Source organism: Misgurnus anguillicaudatus, chromosome 20 (genome assembly GCF_027580225.2).
Source record: "Misgurnus anguillicaudatus chromosome 20, ASM2758022v2, whole genome shotgun sequence".
Taxonomy (NCBI): Eukaryota; Metazoa; Chordata; class Actinopteri; order Cypriniformes; family Cobitidae; genus Misgurnus; species Misgurnus anguillicaudatus.
Window position 1 is genome coordinate 33144817 of NC_073356.2, and position 20477 is coordinate 33165293.

At 39.0% G+C, this 20477-nt stretch overlaps 1 protein-coding gene across 1 annotated transcript in view; it reads left to right on the forward strand.

Moving 5' to 3' along the window:
* Positions 1 to 20477, forward strand: part of LOC129454953 (C-type mannose receptor 2-like) — a 131578-nt gene that overhangs the window by 105916 nt on the left and 5185 nt on the right. The window contains exon 8 of the mRNA XM_073858563.1: positions 18770 to 18885. Coding sequence (XP_073714664.1) covers positions 18770 to 18885 — 116 coding nt within the window. The remainder of the gene's footprint in view (positions 1 to 18769; positions 18886 to 20477) is intronic.

Here is a 20477-nt window from a genome sequence, read left to right on the forward strand (position 1 = left end):
GATGTAGAGGACAACACAGAAAATCAATAGATAATATAAGAAGTAGAATATAGCGGCTAAAGTTAAACCATACAAGCGAGTGTATTAATAATGTAACGTATACAGTAAAGTGCTAAGTTAAGCCAATGTTGGCTGACTCTCCCTGGCACGAAAAAAACCCCTAGGAGAGGAGGCGGGTAAGCGGATTAAACTGGTTCAGCCGGTGGTCATTGGTCGGGCATCGGCTGGTCATCACGTTGAAGGACAGCCAGTAGATCAGTGGTGCGATGACCTTCACAGCAACAGGAACTGGGTCTGTTTATCTCATTGTCCTCGGGGTCGAGGACGAGACAGGGAGACAAAAACAGAGTTCTATTAGCGTAGGAGCCGTTCGCATGTAATGCAATTGTCATATATTATAGTGGTTTAATGTTGATGTCTTTCTTTGTTCAGTCTAGAAGAAATTATGTTTTTTGAGGAAAACATTCCAGGCTTTTTCTTATTTTAATGGACTTTAATGGACCCCAACACTTAACAGTTTTAATGCAGTTTAAAATTGCAGTTTCAAAGGACTCTAAACAATCCCAAACGAGGCATAAGGGTCTTATCTAGTGAAACAATTGTCATTTTTGGCAAGAAATATAAAAAATATGCACTTTTAACCCACAAATTCTTTTCTTCCTCCGGCCGTGTGACGCGCCAGCGCGACCTCACGTAATTGCGTAATGCCTTTGCGGACCATTTTAAACAATAAACTGACACAAAGACATTAATTAGTATCATTCGACATACAACAACGTCGGAACGGTCCTCTTTCTCCACACTTGTAAACACTGGGGCGTAGTTTCACATACGCCATCCGTGACCTCTTGACGTGATGACGTATTACGTGAGGTCGCTCTGGTGCATCACACGCCCGGAGGAAGACGAGAAGTTGTGGTTTAAAAGTGCATATTTTTTATTTTTTTTTTTATTTTTTTATCGTTTCGCTAGATAAGTGTGAGGAATAGCAGACGAATGAACCCAATAGCAGACGATGTCGGGGAAAACAGAAAACACTTTAATACTTCACAAAACAAAAACCCACGAGGGGGTACACGACATGAACACATGAAACACTTAACTTTCACTAGATGCCAGACTAGACTGGAACATGAAACACGATATTCAGAACACAGCACAACACAATGAACCTGCACAGAACAAAAGAAACACTGACATTAAATAGAGAAAACCAAACAAGATAACGAGCGGGAACAGGTGATGGGAATAAGTAATAATTAACAATAAGCAGGAGAACGAGGGAGCGGGGACAAATGACAAGACACCGGAGGTACATGCCAAACACAAAAACAAGGCATGAACCTCCACACAAGGCCAGGGACTGCCAGAACTCTGCCACCATGACATAATACAAATTAAACAAGACTTCAAGGCAGAGTCCTGACAATAAGACCCTTATGCCTCTTTTGAGATTGTTTAGAGTCCTTGAAACTGCAATTTTAAACTGCATTAAATCTGTTAAGTGTTGGGGTCCATTAAAGTCAATAAAAATTAGAAAAATCCTGGAATGTTTTCCTCAAAAAACATAATTTCTTCTCGACTGAACAAAGAAAGACATCAACATTTTGCATGACATGGTGGTGAGTAAATTATCTGTTTTTTCCAGATGTTAAAGGTTCTTTATGGAACCATTTAGCCAACAATGGCATTGTGAAGCACCTTTATTTTAAGAGTGTATTGGCTTGTAATGTGAAAGAAGAAATGACTTGTAAGCTAATACCTAGAAAAAGATGTTGACAACATTACTTAACAATGACATCTATTTCCAATCATATCTGACCTCTTGACCTGATGAACAGTCTTTTATATGGAACCTGCTGCCACGTGGTTTCTGGAACGCTTACTGGATTGGCATAACTGATGAAGAGACAGAAGGTGACTGGCGCTGGGTGGATGGAACTAAACTGGTCGGAGGGTGAGTGAGAACATTTGAGTCGAAGATGTTAGAACGACTCTAGATCTCAACAGCTTTTCAATATTAAATGGCAACATATATTTCACAGCAAGCATGTGGTTAAATACTGAATCATATTTTTTCATTCCTCTATTTTGTTGCCGAGTGATCTTTGTTTTTTTAATTTATTTCTCCTTCCCATTATTCCTTTCTTTTTTGTCAATACAGATTTAAAGGCGTTTGAAATGAGTTGCATTATGGTTACTCTGCAATAACACTTTCTGTAATTGACACAACACAACACATCGGGCCTGTGCTGTACTAACAATATTCGCCTCGACATACTTAAAATATTATCATACATAATTTTAACATTATTATAATAATGTCAGAGGGAATCCCTGTCTACACTTTTAAAAATAAAGGCGCTACAAACGGTGCTTTGTGGATAACATCACTGTGAAGAACCTTTCAAGCTCCTTTATTTTTCATTCATTCTTATTTTTCAATGAAGTGCACCACTGAGGTACCGACCTTTTAAAAGGTCCTAATTTATACCAGTTTGGTACAGATATGAACCTTTGAGGTATCAATATGCACCTCTTGGGTACAAAAGTGAACTTTTTGAAATGACAATTTTTGTACCTTTTGTACTTTTATATGTTATTATTGTGTTGTAATGTTGTGTTAAAGAGCACCTATCCTTCGATTCACAATTTTACATTTCCTTTAGTGTGTAAGTGTGTATTAGTACATGTTAATGATATGCAAAAGGTACAAACCCCAAAGTAAATGATGACACAAGTTTTCGTCTCCAACGTAAATCTCTTTTCTTGGACTACAACAAACATAGATTGTAGTTTACTTCCTGGGATTGGTGATTTAGACAACTCCAACATTATCATAATTCCTCCTGTTAGCATTGCATTGTGAGCGAATCTTTCAAACATGGTAAGGAGCGTCACATTTCCGGCTGATGTCAGAGGTATTCAGGCTAATTACAAAGTACAGATTAGCTGGCCAATCAGGGACACACTGTTTCAGATCAATAAGTTTTGTACAAAGTCAATGTATTTCAGGAAGACAGGGATATATCTATTTAGCTTTTCCGTGACTCTTTGGGTCCTTGCAAATGGTCAAATGAGAAATGCAAATTAGCTATGGCCAGGTGATGTAACAAGCTCGCTGATTGGCTCTGATTGTACTTCATGCACAGATTTATAGATCTCGGATGAGGACCCAAAGAGTCACAGAAAAGCTAAATAGAAAGGCTAAAACGAAAAGCAAATCGAATAGCGAAAAGAATAAGGAGAACCATTGGGAAAATGAAAACAGAAATGTTAAACGGAAATGCCCTTTTAGATGCCTAATTTAGACCTGTATTTGTGGTTCAATTTATGGGTCCAGTTGTTTAGTTCTCTTTTTGGATCGCTTTTTGAGATGCATTTTGAAATTCCATTATTTAATTAAGAATTAAAATGATTAACTTATTGAGTGTTTTATGTTGTTTTTGTAAATTGCTATATTAATTTGAACTATTTATTAATGGATTAATATTTCATTTCTACATTATTTTTATAATCTCACTGTTTATTGCCTAATAAAATGTTACATAATGATTTTTTAATTGCTATTTTTTTGTCCAGGTAGTTATTAAATATAGAAGTTCTTTATTACATTTTGCATGACTTGTGTAGTCCTCCATAGGTCTGGGGCTTAAAAAATGTGTGGTATGTGGAAAATTATGTGTTTTTTATCGATAAACCACGTGAACACAATGTATTATACCAAATACATAAAATAACGTTGGTTTTTAACAATGAAATAGGTGCCCTTTAATATGTGTATTAATAATAAATCCTAGTACCCAAGGTAAATCTGTCTGGAATAAACTTATGTAGCACTTTATTGTCCTTTTTTTAGTTTCTGGGAAGACGGCGAGCCTAACAATCACATTAATGAGGACTGTGGCTACATGATAAAAACTACGGTTTTAAGTCGCATAGCTACAAAGAGCTGGTACGATGCCCCATGTTACATGTCCAGACCCTGGATCTGTGAGAAGGCGGCAGATGTGTCCTCTTAATCATCATCATCATCATCCTTCTCATATCATCATCTTCAACTCCAACGAACTTTATAAAAGTTTAGTTTCAGGGTGTTTTTGATAAGAAATGTTGCAGAATGAAGAAGGATTGCTGATATGAGTTATGATTGTACTTTGTATGCATGATCTCAGGATTTAAACGATTTTAATCCATTTTAAACCATTTACTGTTTTAGGGTCACTTAATTAACCTTCTAAGACCTGGTGTGTCCACATACGTGGATATCACATTTTTTGTTAAAAATGAAAAAAAAAAATGTTCACAAAAATTGTGATTTTACTAAATAGGTAAAGTTTGTCTTTATTTGTTTTCAAGTAAAAATAAATTCTGCAAGAACAAAAACAGGTTTCCTCTTTTTAGTATTTATGCTAATTTCACTTTTGTCCATCAGGAGTCAGTGTTGAGCCACGTGTTCAGCAGGCAAACATTAATGGGCCAGTTATTGTTATTGTTTCGAAATGGGACTTCTGTTAAAGAAAATAAATCGCCTGCCAGTGAACTTTGAGCTTTATAATTTTACAGGTATTATTTATGCTCTAACAGCAACATTATACACTAACTAAAGTTTGAATGGGATCAGGAAAAACAAGACTTTTAATTTGTAATATCAATTGCTCTGTTCAGCATCTCCACTTGATTAATTAATTCGAAGATTTTCTATTTTTAATTCATTTATATTATTTCTGGTGTTATAAATGGTATTATAACCAAGGGTACACATAACGTTTTTGTCCTGGTTCTCAAAGAAGCACCTGGAGATGCTGCCTGATACTATTCATAACACCTACATGCTTGTGGCCCATCTTCATGATCTTATTGGTAGTGTTCAAGACCACCTTAACCGAGACCAAGTCATGACCAAGACCAAGACATGCCGAGACCAAGACAAGACCGAGACTTTAAAGGGTCGAGACCAAGTCAAGACCAAGACCATTGCAAGTCACTGCATTAAAACACTTATGATAAAATGTGGAATATGCAAATGATTAGGCACTTCTTGTCTGTGTGCGTGCGTGCGTGCGTGCGTGCGTGCGTGTGTGTGTGTGTGTTTGTGTGTGTATGCCATCAGAGAAGTTGATAAAATAATCAAAGGCATTGCAGTTATGTGGGGATTTATCTTTGTCTATAAGCAAATAAAAGTGAACAAACACTAAAGAGCTGAAATCAACTTAACCATTTATTCTGAACTGTCTTTCCATGGCTTGCCATCCACTTAATACAATGCAGGTGTTTTTAGTAATAAAATTAGAAAAATTGTCATTGGGAGAAACTTAAACAATGCTTAAACAATGCCAACATCATATTCCAAACCTGAATAAACCGCATAAAATTAATGATAAAAAATAAATTTGTGATGTGCACTGCAAAAAATTATTTTCAAGCAATAATTTTCTTGGTATTTTTGTCTTGTTTTCAGTAAAAATACCTAAAAATTCTTAAATTAAGATGCTTTTTCTTGAGCAAAACTACTCAAGAAAAATAAGTCTAGTTTTTAGACCAAAAATTTCAAATTTAAGTGATTTTGTGAATAAAACAAGCTAAAAAATATGCCAAAGGGGTCAGCAAAAAAATCTTGAACCTTTTTTTTAAACACTAAATTCAAGAAAAATTCAAGAAAATTTTGCTTACCCCATTGGTAGATTATTTTTTATTTTTTGCTTGTTTTATGCACAAAATCTTTGATAAAAATTGGGTATTTTTGCTCTAAAAAATATTTTCTTATTCCTCTTATTGACTTATTTTCTTGGGTCGTTTTGTTCATCAGGAAAAAGCGTCTAAATTTAAGAATTTTTAGATATTTTTGCAGAAAAGGGACAAGAATACTAAGATTTTTTTTTCTTGAAAATCATTTTTTGTAGTGTGCCATCAGTTGTGGTCTTGACCGGTCTTGAAATAAAATTCCGAGTCCTCTTTGACTGAGACCGAGACGAGACAGAGTAAAAATGCGGTCGATTCCAAGACGAGACCTAGACCTTTAAAAAGTGGTCTTGAGACCGAGACCGGTCTCGAGAACTACAGCACTACTTATTGGGCCCCAAAACCCCATAGCCGGACCAGCTGCAGCTCAGGCTGTAGCAGATGTACCACCACTAGCTGCCACTACTGCGAAATACTGTAAATACAAAACCAACCAATAGGCATTAACAGGCGGAAACATTTCCATATATAAACAACATCACACTTCTATTGAGCAACTTTTGCTGTGAACACAAGTTTGTTCCAGTGTGTTTGTTCAAGTGTCCCAACATGTACACAGAGACAATGCATGATAAACTTACTGAAGAACCTGACTCAGATTTGGCTGATGTGCGATATTCAGGTATGTTGTGTTATTTCATTTTATAATGTAAAAGCAGCAGAGGAATAAATTCATCACTGTAAAAACTTTTACTATGATCTACTCAATGTTTTTGGTGAAACATTTATACACTTAAAAATATTGAGTAAATTTGAAAACTTTAAAATCTAGTAGATTTGAATAATTACATTTATTTCCTACAACATTAAATTGAGTAGATGTAATCAACATAATAAATTAATGCAATAAAATTTAATAGAGTTAAGTCCACTTTTGAGTAGATATAATCAAAAATCTTAAAGAAATGCAATAGAAATCCCTAGTGAAGTGTACAAAAAATTAGAAACATAATTAAAAATGTTTTGTGAATATTATTTTACAAAAAATTGTTGTATTTACTTAATGTAAAGTGCATTTATTTCATACTGAACCATCAATTATCAATGATAAACAATGCATTTACTCAAATAATACAGTGTAAAAATGTTTCATAATTAAATCATAATTAAAGTTTGGCGGGAAGCTTACCCAGTTTTTAAGTTGATATTAAATACAAATAATATTGATTAAGAATTATATATTTTTAAAACTTATATTTATATAATTGTGCAACTCTTAATAATCTTTTCATTTTAATTAATTTTTTAAGCTAATGTTAAATACATAAAATACTAATTTGAAATGAGAAATTCTTACAGTTTTAAAAACTTAAATTGATAAGAGTAGCATTTTCAAAAATGAACAATAAATAATAAGGATATTTATTACACTGTAAAAAATTAGTGCTGGGCATAAACATTTCTTAAATGTATATATGAAGAGTTTCGTTGCAAAACGAGATAACTGAAGTTTTTTTTTCAGAAATCTCGTTTTTTGGTTGTGCATTGCAATTAATATCAATTCAACAGCAATTGCTTTTTTATTTAAACTTTCATAACTTAAAAATACGGCTAAGTAGCCCCATAAAACAAAATAATAACATGATAACATAATAATAAACATGTTTTGACAAAAATGGAGTTATCGCGTTTTGCAAGGAAACTCTTCATATTTGTATGTGTTTGTGCTTAAATATACATAATATTTACACACAGCACAAACTCATATATTATGCAAAAAATATATCTTTTATTTTGTATGAGATTAATCTAGATTAATATATGCCCGGCCCCAGCACAAAAAAAAAATTGCTGCCTTAATTTTTTGTTGTTGAATCAACTCAGATTTACAAGTCATGTCCACTTACTATTATTAATCTTGATAAGATAAATAATTGTACTGAGAGTTGCAGAGAGTTGTTTCTTTATGCTGCTTCATTTATGTGAAAAACTCATATGTTATAAATCAAAATGTTTTATTTTTTCACAGATTTGAATAATCCACAAAATAATGGAAAGCGACCATTTTGTCAAGACCCCTTCAAGGTGGCAACCGCATGCCTGACTGCCTTCTGTCTCCTCTTACTTGTGGTTTTAGTGGCCACAAATGTTCACAGTATGTACTTCTTCTTTTTTCACTGTTTTCGAGATTTATCAACTAGTTCCCCATTTAGACAACTTTTAGCATCTTGAGCCATCAATCTTACACTTTTCTCAAGTTCTCTGTCAAAGCTGAGCACAAGTAAAGGTTTGCATGCAGGTTTAATCAACACTTTAGTAGATCAGGGGATTTCAAACTTTTTTTCACCCAAACCCCCTTCACCTATTTTATTTTCTAGAGATTTTAAGAAAATATTTCAGCGTTTTCATAGCACATTTTCATGCATCACATGAAATCAGTTTTTCTGCATGTTTTTTCTCTTCATTCTTGGAAACCACTGCGTGTTTATCGTGTCGACTCCAGCATCTGCTTTCTTTCATTCCCTTTTGTGTTAGGAAGTTCTTCTGTTCAGGATCTCCCCTCCAGTTCTGCTGAACCTCAAATGCTTAAAACCTGTGCCAACATGACCGATCTGACAGCAGAATTGCAGACTTTGAGAAAAGTGAAGAGTGACCTTGAGGAAGAGAGGTCACAGCTGAAGGTCAAAGTCACTGCACTAGGTTTGTGACGTGAAAGTGTGTTTGTAATAACAAAAATAATTAAAGTGAATCATTTCAAATGAAAAAGCAATAGCATTGAATAAAAAATCTATTGTTTCCTTTAGCTCAGTGTACACTGTAAAAATAAACATTTATATCAACTTTTAAAAAAAACAAGGCAACCTATTGTAACCCCTTGTCTCAAATTAGTGTAATTAATAACTAATTTAAGTATTGGTAAATGAGATCTGGGCTAGTATCAGAAGCTCTAGATACGACTACGGAGCCTAAAAGAGTCAAATGTTAGCAGAAAACAGACAACACAAAATAGGTAAATTTAAAAATGTATTATAAAATGTATTATAAAATGTATTATAAAAAATAAATAAATTATTTACAATCCCTGCCTACCTAAGCCGGCTTCCTGAGTGCACAGTGCACCATAAACTGAAAATAAAAAACTCAATTGAGGAAAGAGTCCATGGAAGTTCTCAGTGTGTTTGTGTGTGTTCCTTGAAGTATATATATGTGTTCTTTTCACTACCCGGGTAGGTTTACGTGTTCTTATCTGTATTTAAAATGGAGGCATATGATGATGATCATAGGTCCAAAGATGCCACAGCTGGCCACACCAGGCTCTTGGTCCGTTCAGTTCTGCGGTTGGCTCGCCACTGACCGCTAGGGTCAGAATCAGATCTATCCCTTTCTAAAAAACCAATCGGAGATATCTTGAAAAACTCAATATCAGCAGCTTAACTTTCTCTCTGTCTCACTGCTTTCAACCAGATCTTGATACTTTCTAACAGCGTCTTCACCGGAGGAAAGTCATCAAGTGTTTGTTTTACTGGTATGTTGCCTGGCAACTTGCAGGCAGAGTGATTCCTTTGCGCCACTCGCAGGCGATAAAGAGAATTGCACTCAGTAACCTTGTGTGGGTTACACTCTCCCCTCCTAAATTATCCACGTCCCTGTGCATAGCAATCTTTAAACAGTTATCATTGGGAGGGACAAGACAGGGGGATGAGCTGATGCATCACTCTCACTTATGAGATCGTCCCACACAGTGGTCAGCCCTTGAAAGAATGACTTCACCACTGTGACTAAGGGGTTTCCCAGTTCAGTGTATTCCAGCCGCCTAGGTGGCTGACGATTTCTCAGGGACCTCCTGACTAGGTCATCAGTTATTACTTGTTCCTCCGTCCCCTTAATCTCATTTTCTCCTTCATTTTCAGGAACATTTGTCTCATTGTCTCGGAAGGGACTGGAAGTTGTTTAGTGAAGACATCATCCGAGCATTTAACAAGGTTTCCACTGTCAGATAGGTTTGTCTCTCGTTCCACAGGTTCATTTTCAGGTACATTTTTTATATCCACAGGTTTATTTCGAGGTAAGTGTTCTAATTCTCCAGATTTATTTCCAGGTAAGTTTTCTATTTCCACAGGTTCATTTCCAGGTAAGTTTGGATTCAGGGTTACTCTGTTGACTGGAGCAACATCAGGTAGGCTACTCTCATTAGCTGGGACATCATCAATCACCTTGTTGAGGTTTGTCGTCAGATTCTTATTAGAATGGCTTGGACCATGGTGTCTTGGAACATTTCGTGAGACAATATATCTGGTTACTTCTGGAATTGATTCTTTTAGGGACCAAGTAACAGGAGTGATTTCATCTTCATCTGAGGACTGATCAACTTCTCTGGTGTCACTGTGAATGTTCTGGCGTGTTTTGCGACGCTCAAGTGGTTTAGGTTGTTCTTCTGGTGTTACAAGGAGGAACCCACATGGGAGCAAGAGGTCTCGATGCAGTGTGCGCCAGGGGCCTTCTCCAGTCTCTGGCTTTACTGTGTAAACGGGAAGGTCTCCAGCTTTCCTCACTACCACATGGACAGTAGACTCCCATTTATCTGCAAGCTTGTGCTTTCCACGAATGCGTACATTCCTGACAAGTACTCTGTCTCCAATGTCCAGAGCCGAAGGAGCAACACGCTTGTCAAACCTTGTTTTGTTCTTTTTAGCCACCTTGGCAGCACTCCTTGTAGCTATTTTGTAGCTCTCCTCGAGGCGGGATTTGAGGTGTTTTACATATTGGGAGTGTGACTTTTGTTGCTCTTCTTTGACAGGTAAGCCAAATGCAAGGTCGACTGGCAGGCGTGGCTGGCGTCCAAACATTAACTCATAGGGTGTGAACCCAGTCACTTCATTTCTGGTACAATTATACGCATGGACCAAAGGCTTTACAAAGTCCTTCCAGTGTGACTTATCCTGGTTTTCCAGAGTGCCAAGCATGTCCAACAGAGTGCGGTTAAAACGTTCCACCGGGTTGCCCCTTGGGTGGTACGGAGTTGTTCTAATTTTCTGTATGCCTGCAACTTCACACAGTTGTTTGATTAACCGTGACTCAAAATCAGGACCTTGGTCGCTATGCAGTTTCTCTGGAATGCCATAATGGATGATGAAATTGTCCCATAAGCACTTTGCAACTGTTTGGGCCTTTTGGTTTGATGTTGGGATAGCCACTGCGTATTTTGTAAAATGATCTGTGATCACAAGAATGTCTTTTTTGTTGCTTCTGTCTGGTTCTATTGACAAGAAGTCCATGCAGACCAATTCAAGCAGTCTTGTTGTCCTGATGTTCAGTAAAGGTGCTGCCCTCTGAGGTAAGGTTTTCCTGAGCACACACCTGTTACACATCTTAATTTTCTTCTCAATGTCAGAGGACATCCTCGGCCAGTAGAATCTGGTTCTGACCAAGTCCAGCAGGCGGTCTTTTCCCATATGACCCATGTTGTCATGCAGGCTCAATAAGACTGTCTCACGAAGTTCTTCAGGTAAGACTAGCTGGTACTGTGTTTGGCCTTCTTCTTGGCGTGTTCTATAGAGGATGCCGTTCTGCAGTTCAAGTCTGGTTAACTCTCTCAACAACAGAGGTAGGTCTGGAAGCAAAGCTCTCACAGTGGGTGGTGGTTTCTCGTCACGCTCAATCTGGGAGATGGCATGTTTAATGCACTGGTCGGCTCTCTGATGGTCTCTGAGATTTGCTTCTGATAGGTGGGGGACACTGGGGAGGCCTCCAAGCTCATCTTCCTTCTCAAAACTGTCAGGTACAGCATCTCCAGAGATGGCAAGGCTCTCGACGAGGGAGATGTTTCCATCTTTGCCCATTTCATCATTGGCACAATAGATCAGTTGTCTCTCACATATGGCATAAACAACCCCCTGATTCACAGCTTCAATGTTATCTGGATCTGACAGATGATGTTGTGTGAACTGGCAGATCCTGTCCCACTCTTTTTGAGATGAGGGGTCGTCACACAGATTGCCATGGGGACGTCGCGACAGTGCATCAGCATCTCCACTCTGCTTTCCCGGCCTGTACTGGAGTTTGAAGGAGAAGGTAGAGAGAGCAGCTAACCACCTGTAGCTGGTTGCATCAAGTTTGGCTGAGGTGAGTATGTAGGTAAGGGGATTGCTGTCAGTAACTACTGTAAACTGATTGCCATAGAGGTAGTCACTAAACTTCTCTGTTACAGACCATTTCAGCGCTAAGAACTCAAGCTTATGAGCTGGATAACGGGACTCACTACGTGATAACCCTCGGCTTGCATAGGCGATGACACGCAGCTGTCCCTCCTGCTCCTGATATAAAGCCGCTCCGAGGCCGGTGCAACTCGCATCTGTGTGAAGGATGTAAGGAAGTGCAGGATTTGCAAAGGCCAAAACTGGGGATATTGTCAACTTGCCAATGATCATCTCAAATGCCTGCTGGCAGGCGGGAGTCCAACGGTTCAGAAATGGTTCTTTGGGATGGTAGTATTGGCCATTTTTTTCCTTGGACTTTGAGTGCTTTCTTAGAGGTGGGTATCCAGATGTTAAGTCATTCAAAGGTTTCATTATACTTGAATAGTCTTTAATGAACTTTCTATAGTAGCCACAAAATCCAAGAAAGGCTTTCAACTCTTTCAGATGCTGAGGGACTGGCCAGGTCTTTAGCGCTGCAATCTTTTCTGGGTCTGTCTCCACGCCATGCTCTGAGACCACATGGCCCAAGTACCGGACTGAAGACTGGAAGAATTTACACTTTTCCGGGGACAACTTGAGCCCATACTCATTCAGGCGGTTTAGAACCTTGGTGAGTCTGGCCTCATGATCTTCTAAAGTTTTCGAGAAAACTATCAAGTCATCCAGGAAAACGACAACTTCCTTCAAATTCATGTCTCCCATGCATTTTTCCATCAGTCTCTGGAAGGTACTTGGGGCATTTGTCACCCCCTGGGGCATACGATTAAATTCCCAGAATCCAAGTGGGCATACAAAGGCGGTCTTTGGCCTGTCAGCCTCCTCGACTTCAATTTGATAGTAGCCAGATTTTAGATCGAGGACGCTGAACCACTTGGAACCAGAGAGTGCTGTAAAGGTGTCATCCATCCTTGGAAGTGCATAGGCATCTTTCACTGTCTGCAGGTTCAGTTTCCTGTAGTCTATACAGAGGCGTACTTGGCCATTCTTCTTCCTGACTACAAAGATTGGAGAGGAGAATGGAGACTCACTTTCACGAATCACCCCAGCATCGAGAAGCTCTTGAAGGTGTTGACGAACAGCTTCTACATCATGTGGGTGTATCGGTCGAGCTCTTAGTTTGAATGGTGTTTCATCGGACAGCTTGATATGATGCTTGACTTTGTCTGTCCTTCCAAAGTCTGTATCGTTCTGGGCAAAGACTTCAGGCATGCTATTTAATTTTTTAATGATTCTGTCTTTCCATTCTGGAGGGACTGGGGACTCACCAAAGTCAAAGGCTAGGTCAGCTGCTTTGGAGGGTTCTTGTTTAGCTGGATTGGTCACGCTTTGCTTATGAGATAAGATGACTTGGATAGCACTGAGTTCAGCAATCACACTCTTAGCTGGGATAATAATGTCATGTTCAGACTCATTTGAGATCACAACTGGTAATTTGCCTGGTAGATCAATGAGACATGGCTTTACTAGCAGCCCTCCAGGTAGAGAAGAGGATGAAGGGTACTCCATGATAGCAGACCTCTCAGTATGGAACTCTTTAACTGATGCCACTCCCTCCAAAACAACTGTTCCTCCAGCTGGAATTAGTTTTCTGTCTCTGCCTTGCATTCTCACAAGCCCGATATTACTGTCATGACTTTGTTCTTGTCTCAGTTGAAGTATTTTCAGCACTGTTCTGTAGCCGTTTGGGACAGGGTGGTGACTTGCTGAACTTTTCTCTTTACACATGCCATACACTACATCGAGCGTGTTTGTACCAACAAGTATCTGGTAGCCTGAAGTGCCGCTGTCTGGGACAACCAAGGCCAACGTTGGGACTTCATATTCAGCTCCAAGGAACTGTTTTGGGAAGGTGATTGTGACTGCGACATATCCAAGGTAGGGCACTGTTTGACCATTGGCGCCTTCAACTTCCAAAAGGTTATAAAGTGGTTTGATCTTTTGCTCATGTAGGTGTTCATTATAGAAAGACTTGGTAACTGTGGTTACTTGTGAGCCTGTGTCAAGGAGACAGGTGAACTGTTTGCCTTGGATGGTAACTTGGCCTGTGCTTTTCGTGCCTATAAGTTTTTTTGGAACTCTAAAGGGGTGTTTCCTAACATTAGATTGGTTCAGGGTAGCACTGAACTTGAGTTTGGGTTTGGTATCACTTTTATCTTTAGCAGGGCGTTGGTGAACTGCTTCAGCCTCAGTTTGCCCTGCAACTGAGACTCCATCTAAAAATCCCTATTGTCTGGTGAGTGCTCTTTAGCCTCCCAAAGGCGTCGTTTTTCTTTCAGTTTATCTCTCTTCTCATTGACAAGAGTGGGGTTTGGATCATTACTGCAAGCTGAGGAAATGTGACCGTCTTCGCCGCAGTTGAAACAATACCAAGGTCTCGGCTGGGTGCTTGTCTTTGAGCTGGTAGGTTTCCAACTTGGTGCTCTGGGGTCAAGTTTGGAAACTGGCCCACTTGATTGATGCTCAGTGTTCCCCTTGGTCTTTGGGGCTTTCTTGGATTTTTTAGACATCAGCGTGGTCAGTTGGCTCTGCAGAGATGCCACCTGCTGTTTAAGCTCTGTCAGTGGGTCAGACTCAGGCTGGAATGTTGCTTGTTGACTGCAGATGCATGCACTCTGGGAATTTGCCATAACCCGCTGTCGGTGTGAGCCAAGGTGCTTTTTCATACGTGTAGCTTTAGCTGCCTGCCTATCCTCCTCAGTGCGGATTAATAATAGGAGCTCTGACAATGCTGGTGGATGACTTTTCTTTCCTTCAAGGTTGAGATCAGAGAGCAAAGGGTTGTCCCAACACCCACGACAAAACTGTTTTAGAATATGTCTATCTGCTTCTCCAGCAGCAGCTCCTCCTCTCTTAACCGCAAGGTTCAGGGCAGCTTGAAGGCGGCAGAGGTAAGTAGAAGCCTTTTCACCAGGATCCTGAAGAGTATTCATAAACTGAGCGAAAAGCTCCTCGCCGTCCTCAACGGTTCCAAAGGCTGCGTCCAGCAGTTGAAGGTAAGTTTCAGGAGTAGCTTCAGGACTTAGTCTCTTGACAATATCCGCTGCAGGGGAGAGCAGACTTTCAAAGATTTTTTGTGATTTCTGAAGATTAGACAAGGTGGGATCTTTTCTGAGAAGCTCAACATGTGAACGCCATGTGTCATAATCTGTCTCACTATTGGGTCTGGGAAGCTTGCCTGAGAATGAACGAAGCTTGATGGGAAAGTGTGAATGTGTATTTAATTCATCTCTTCTCACAATGTGCTCAACAATGACCTTTTGAATTTCAGGTGGATTCAGGTCGCTCTCCACTATGGACAGACTTCGCTTCACATCAGCTGGTGGGCATGGATCAGCACCATTATGAATGAACCTTTCTCGAGAAGAATCAGGAAACAGCTGGGGGTGTGAGGGTTCAAATGCGTCAAGCGACGTGCTCAGCTGGTTGGCTATAAACTTATTATCACCACTGCCATCAGTCTCGATTGTATCACTGATTTCTGACATCATGTCTTTCAGCACCTCTTCGAAGCCTTGTCCACTTAGTTTTGCTAACTTCTTTATTTCATCGAGGTAGGCTTTGGTAACACTGCAGCCAATTTTAGTTGTGTACACACTTGCCAGAGCTTGAACATAGTATTTTACATCTGGATTGTGCTTAAGTTCATGTGTGTAGGGCAGAAGGGGGGCTAAGGTTTCAATAGCAGCACCATCTTGATACTCAATAATCAGGTTTTCATAAAACTCTGAGTTAATGTCAGTAACTGGGACAAGTCTCATGGAGCCGTACTTCTTAAGGAAGTCTACGATCTCCTCATCTTCTGGTGATTCAAGCAAACCACTCACTATTACTGCATTGGGGACTTTGACACCTGAGCTCGTAATAAACTCCATGTTTGGTAAAGAGTGATCTATAAATGTGACAAATAGCTTATAAATAAATAGTATTAGTAGTATAAATAGCACACTTGGAAAAAATTGTTACACACGTGTAATGTGGTTCACTGCTAAGATATAACTAGGCTCCTGGCTGGCTCGCCACTTGTAACCCCTTGTCTCAAATTAGTGTAATTAATAACTAATTTAAGTATTGGTGAATGAGATCTGGGCTAGTATCAGAAGCTCTAGATACGACTACGGAGCCTAAAAGAGTCAAATGTTAGCAGAAAACAGACAACACAAAATAGGTAAATTTAAAAATGTATTATAAAATGTATTATAAAAAATAAATAAATTATTTACAATCCCTGCCTACCTAAGCCGGCTTCCTGAGTGCACAGTGCACCATAAACTGAAAATAAATAACTCAATTGAGGAAAGAGTCCATGGAAGTTCTCAGTGTGTTTGTGTGTGTTCCTTGAAGTATATATATGTGTTCTCTTCACTACCCGGGTAGGTTTACGTGTTCTTATCTGTATTTAAAATGGAGGCATATGATGATGATCATAGGTCCAAAGATGCCACAGCTAGCCACACCAGGCTCTTGGTCCGTTCAGTTCTGCGGTTGGCTCGCCACTGACCGCTAGGGTCAGAATCAGATCTATCCCTTTCTAAAAAACCAATCGGAGGTATCTTGAAAAACTCAATATCAGCAGCTTAACTTTCTCTCTGTCTCACTGCTTTCAACCAGATCTTGATACTTTCTAACAGCGTCTTCACCGGAGGAAAGTCATCAAGTGTTTGTTTTACTGGTATGTTGCCTGGCAACTTGCAGGCAGAGTGATTCCTTTGCGCCACTCGCAGGCGATAAAGAGAATTGCACTCAGTAACCTTGTGTGGGTTACACTATCACAAGCACTTTTTGAGTTAACTCAACAAACAGAAACTGTCCACCCAACTCCACAGGTTATGTTAAAATCTCAAGCTGGCTTGAGATAAATAGTTATGTTTACATAATGAATAACATATACAATTATTTTTTATTAGCTAAGCACAAATAGGCTTATTATATTATATAAACACTCTACTTAAAAATGACAAAAACATTGGTCAAGTCATTGCTTAAACACTTTGTGCTGAATGCCTGTTTGTGTATTTTACTAAACACACAAACCTCAATCATGGTGACACAACCAACAAACATCATTCATTAAAAATAACTAAACTACAACAGAAAACTAACAGGGATAACAACAGCAGCATAAATAAAGCCCACAAACACTAAAATAGCCAGTCCTCATTTTAATATATATTTACCACCAATTGTGATGATGCAGTGCATGCTGGGAACATTTTAAACCCTTAATTGTTTGTTCAGATTACAGTTTGGCCAGTTGAAATGATAATTGTCAGTTATTTCCCCTGATATTGTATCATTTTCATTAATGGTATTTACATTAGTTTGTGCCCTGCTCATCCCTACACAATAAATGTAAAGCATAAATGCTAATGTAAGTCGCTTTGAATAGAAGTGCTAGTAAATGTACTAAATAGAAATGTTCTGTTTATTATTTGTAATGCTTGTCTGAGTGTCTTGTGTTACATTTCATGTTGCTCAGTGAGGATATTAGGAAAACTCCCAAATCTCTTCATAGCAATAATAACATAATTGTTTGCCACTTTTTGTCTTTATAGAAGCATCGGCTGCCACAAAATGCACTCCAGTGACAGCGAAAGCTTCCTGTCCAGATGACTGGCATTATTTCCAAGGCAGCTGTTACTTCATCTCAAAAGAGAGCAAAAGCTGGCCAGACAGTCAAGCTTACTGCGAACTGAGAGGAGGACACCTGGCTATCATACTTACAGCTGATGAACAGGTGAATAAGAACTATGTATCTTAAACCTTTTTCACACAGCACATTCATTGCACAAAATTGCCAGAGTGCCTTATGTATGTATGTTATCTTGTAAAGGGGACCTAGTAACATTGCTCTAACATTTCTGGAGCGCGTGCTGTGTGAACAAAAGTCAGGAACAATGCCTTAATATGGGGTGCGAGGGCGAATTTGTTATTGTTTTGCTCTTTGAAACGGGTCTTAAGTGCACATTTAAAGGATTAGTCTATTTTCTTAAAAAAATCCAGATAATTTACTCACCACCATGTCATCCAAAATGTTAATGTCTTTCTTTGTTCAGTCGAGAAGAAATTATGTTTTTTGAGGAAAACGTTCCAGGATTTTTTTTCATTTTAATGGACTTTAATGGACCCCAATACTTAACAGTTTTATTGCAGTTTAAAATTGCAGTTTGAAATGACTCTAAACAATTTCAAACGAGGCATAAGGGTCTTATCTAGTGAAACGAGAAACGAAAAAAAATTCACTTTTCTCACTATTCATTCTCTTCTTCCTCCGGCTGTGTGACAAGCCAGCGCGACCTCATTGCGTAATGACGTCGAAAGGTCACGTGTTACATATATGAAACGCACATTTGCGGACCATTTTAAACAATAAACTGACACAAATACATTAATTATTATTATTCGACATACAACAATGTCGGAACGGTCCTATTTCTCCACACTTGTAAACACTGGGGCGTAGAAGTTGTGGTTTAAAAGTGCATTATTTTTTATTGTTCTTGCCAAAATTGACAATCGTTTCGTTAGATTAGACCCTTATGCCTCGTTTGGGATCGTTTAGAGTCTTTTGAAGCTGCGTTGAAACGGCATTAAAACTGTTAAGTGTTGGGGTCCATTAAAGTCCATTAAAATGAGAAAAATCCTGGAATGTTTTCCTCAAAAAACATAATTTCTCCTCGACTGAACAAAAAAAAACACCAACATTTTGGATGACATGGTGGTGAGCAAATTATCTGGATTTATTTTAAGAAAATTAAATAATCCTTTAAGAGGAAAAATGGCTGCAAAGAAGGAAGCAGAGATGAAATGTAGTGGAATGAAAAAGATGTCGACAACATTACTAAACAATGACATCTATTTCCAATCATATCTGGCCTCTTGACCTGATGAAGACTTTTATATGGAACCTGCTGCCACGTGGTCACTGGAACGCCTACTGGATTGGCATAACTGATGAAGAGACAGAAGATGACTGGCGCTGGGTGGATGGAACCAAACTGGTCGGAGGGTGAGTGAGAACATTTATTTCACAACAAGCATGTGGTTAAATACTGAATCATATTCTTTCATTTCTCTTTTTTGTAGTCGAGTGATCTAGTTGTTTAATTTTATACTTCCTTCCCATTATTCCTTCTTCTGTGTGTTAAATCTGGACTTAATAAGCACACACAGTATTCCTTCAGAGACCTCGTAGTTTATTCCGAACAGTAACAGCACATGTTAACTCTGAGCGTACACACTTCTTCACTCAGTCACTCCCTACTTCTCTCTTTCTATTCAGCGTCTCTAGCGGCAGGATGAAGAACTACATACTAAGACACAACATTTCCCCTTTTTGTAAAAACATTTCTTTTAACTTAACCAGGAAACATGTACTCTGAGTAAAGCAGTTATAACAACCTAAGCAACCATATGGTAACACTGCATACATTTTTTATTGTATAATAAACAATAATGTATAGGTTGTTTTAAAACTCATGTATACATAAACTGTTAGCAAAACAGTAAATTGACACTTTAACCTACTCAACTTCATTGTTTTATCATTCTTTGTGAACAAGTGCAAAACTCATTAAGTGCAAAACTCATCAACAACTGTTTACTTTTCTTTGAGAGCAATACCTTGTGCAACTTAAATGTAAAACAGTCCTATCTATCTGATCACATAGTCTTTGTGCCAAGTAGGCTTACGCTTCATACGTGAGACTTTCACAGAACTGTGTGTAGTTTTGTGTGTTTGCTGTAATGCGTTACTGGCACAGTCCATCAGTCCAGGTGAGTATGCCAGATGGGCAGCATTCCACTTTTTTCCATCACTGAGTAGGAAAGTGTTATGTCCTACTCTCTTTTCTACTCTTACAGGAGCAGAGTATCTGGGGTGACCTTTCGGGGTTGCACGAGGAAGTCTTATCCTCACTCTCCCTCCCACATCAAAGAGAGGATTGCGAGCACCGCGTTTGCGGTCAGTGTATCGTTTCATTTTGTCCTGATTTCTTTTCACATTCTCACAGACAGCAGAAAGATCACGATTACCCTCACCATGCAAAGGTAGAATGTTAAGCTTGGTTCTCATCTTTCTTCCGTACAGCAGTTCATATGGTGACACGCCCGTAGTGGCATGAGGAGTTGCCCGGTACACTTGAAGCCACTCTGTGACAGCTCTGTTCCATGGTTGTGATTGCTGAATTGCTGTCTGAATGCAACCTTTCAATGCACGATGAAATCTTTCAACAGCACCGTTAGAGGCAGGATAGTACACAGATGTATGAATGTGTTGTATTTCTCTTTCCTTCAAAAACTCAGCAAAGACAGCTGAGGTGAACTGACTACCATTGTCCGTAACGATGCACTCTGGGTTGCCATGACGACTAAAGGTAGTACTCAGAAATTTTATAACATCCTCAGCAGTTGTACTTCTAGCAAATGCAAGTTCAGGCCACTTAGAGTGATAGTCTGTGAGGGTTATGATAAATCTGCAAGCAGGCGTAGCCGTTTCAAAAGGCCCGACAATATCTAGACCAAGTTTTTTCCATGGGCCCTCAGGAAACTGAACTGGCAGAAGAGGTGCTGGATGCGTCACAGCAGTTTTGTCATTGGACT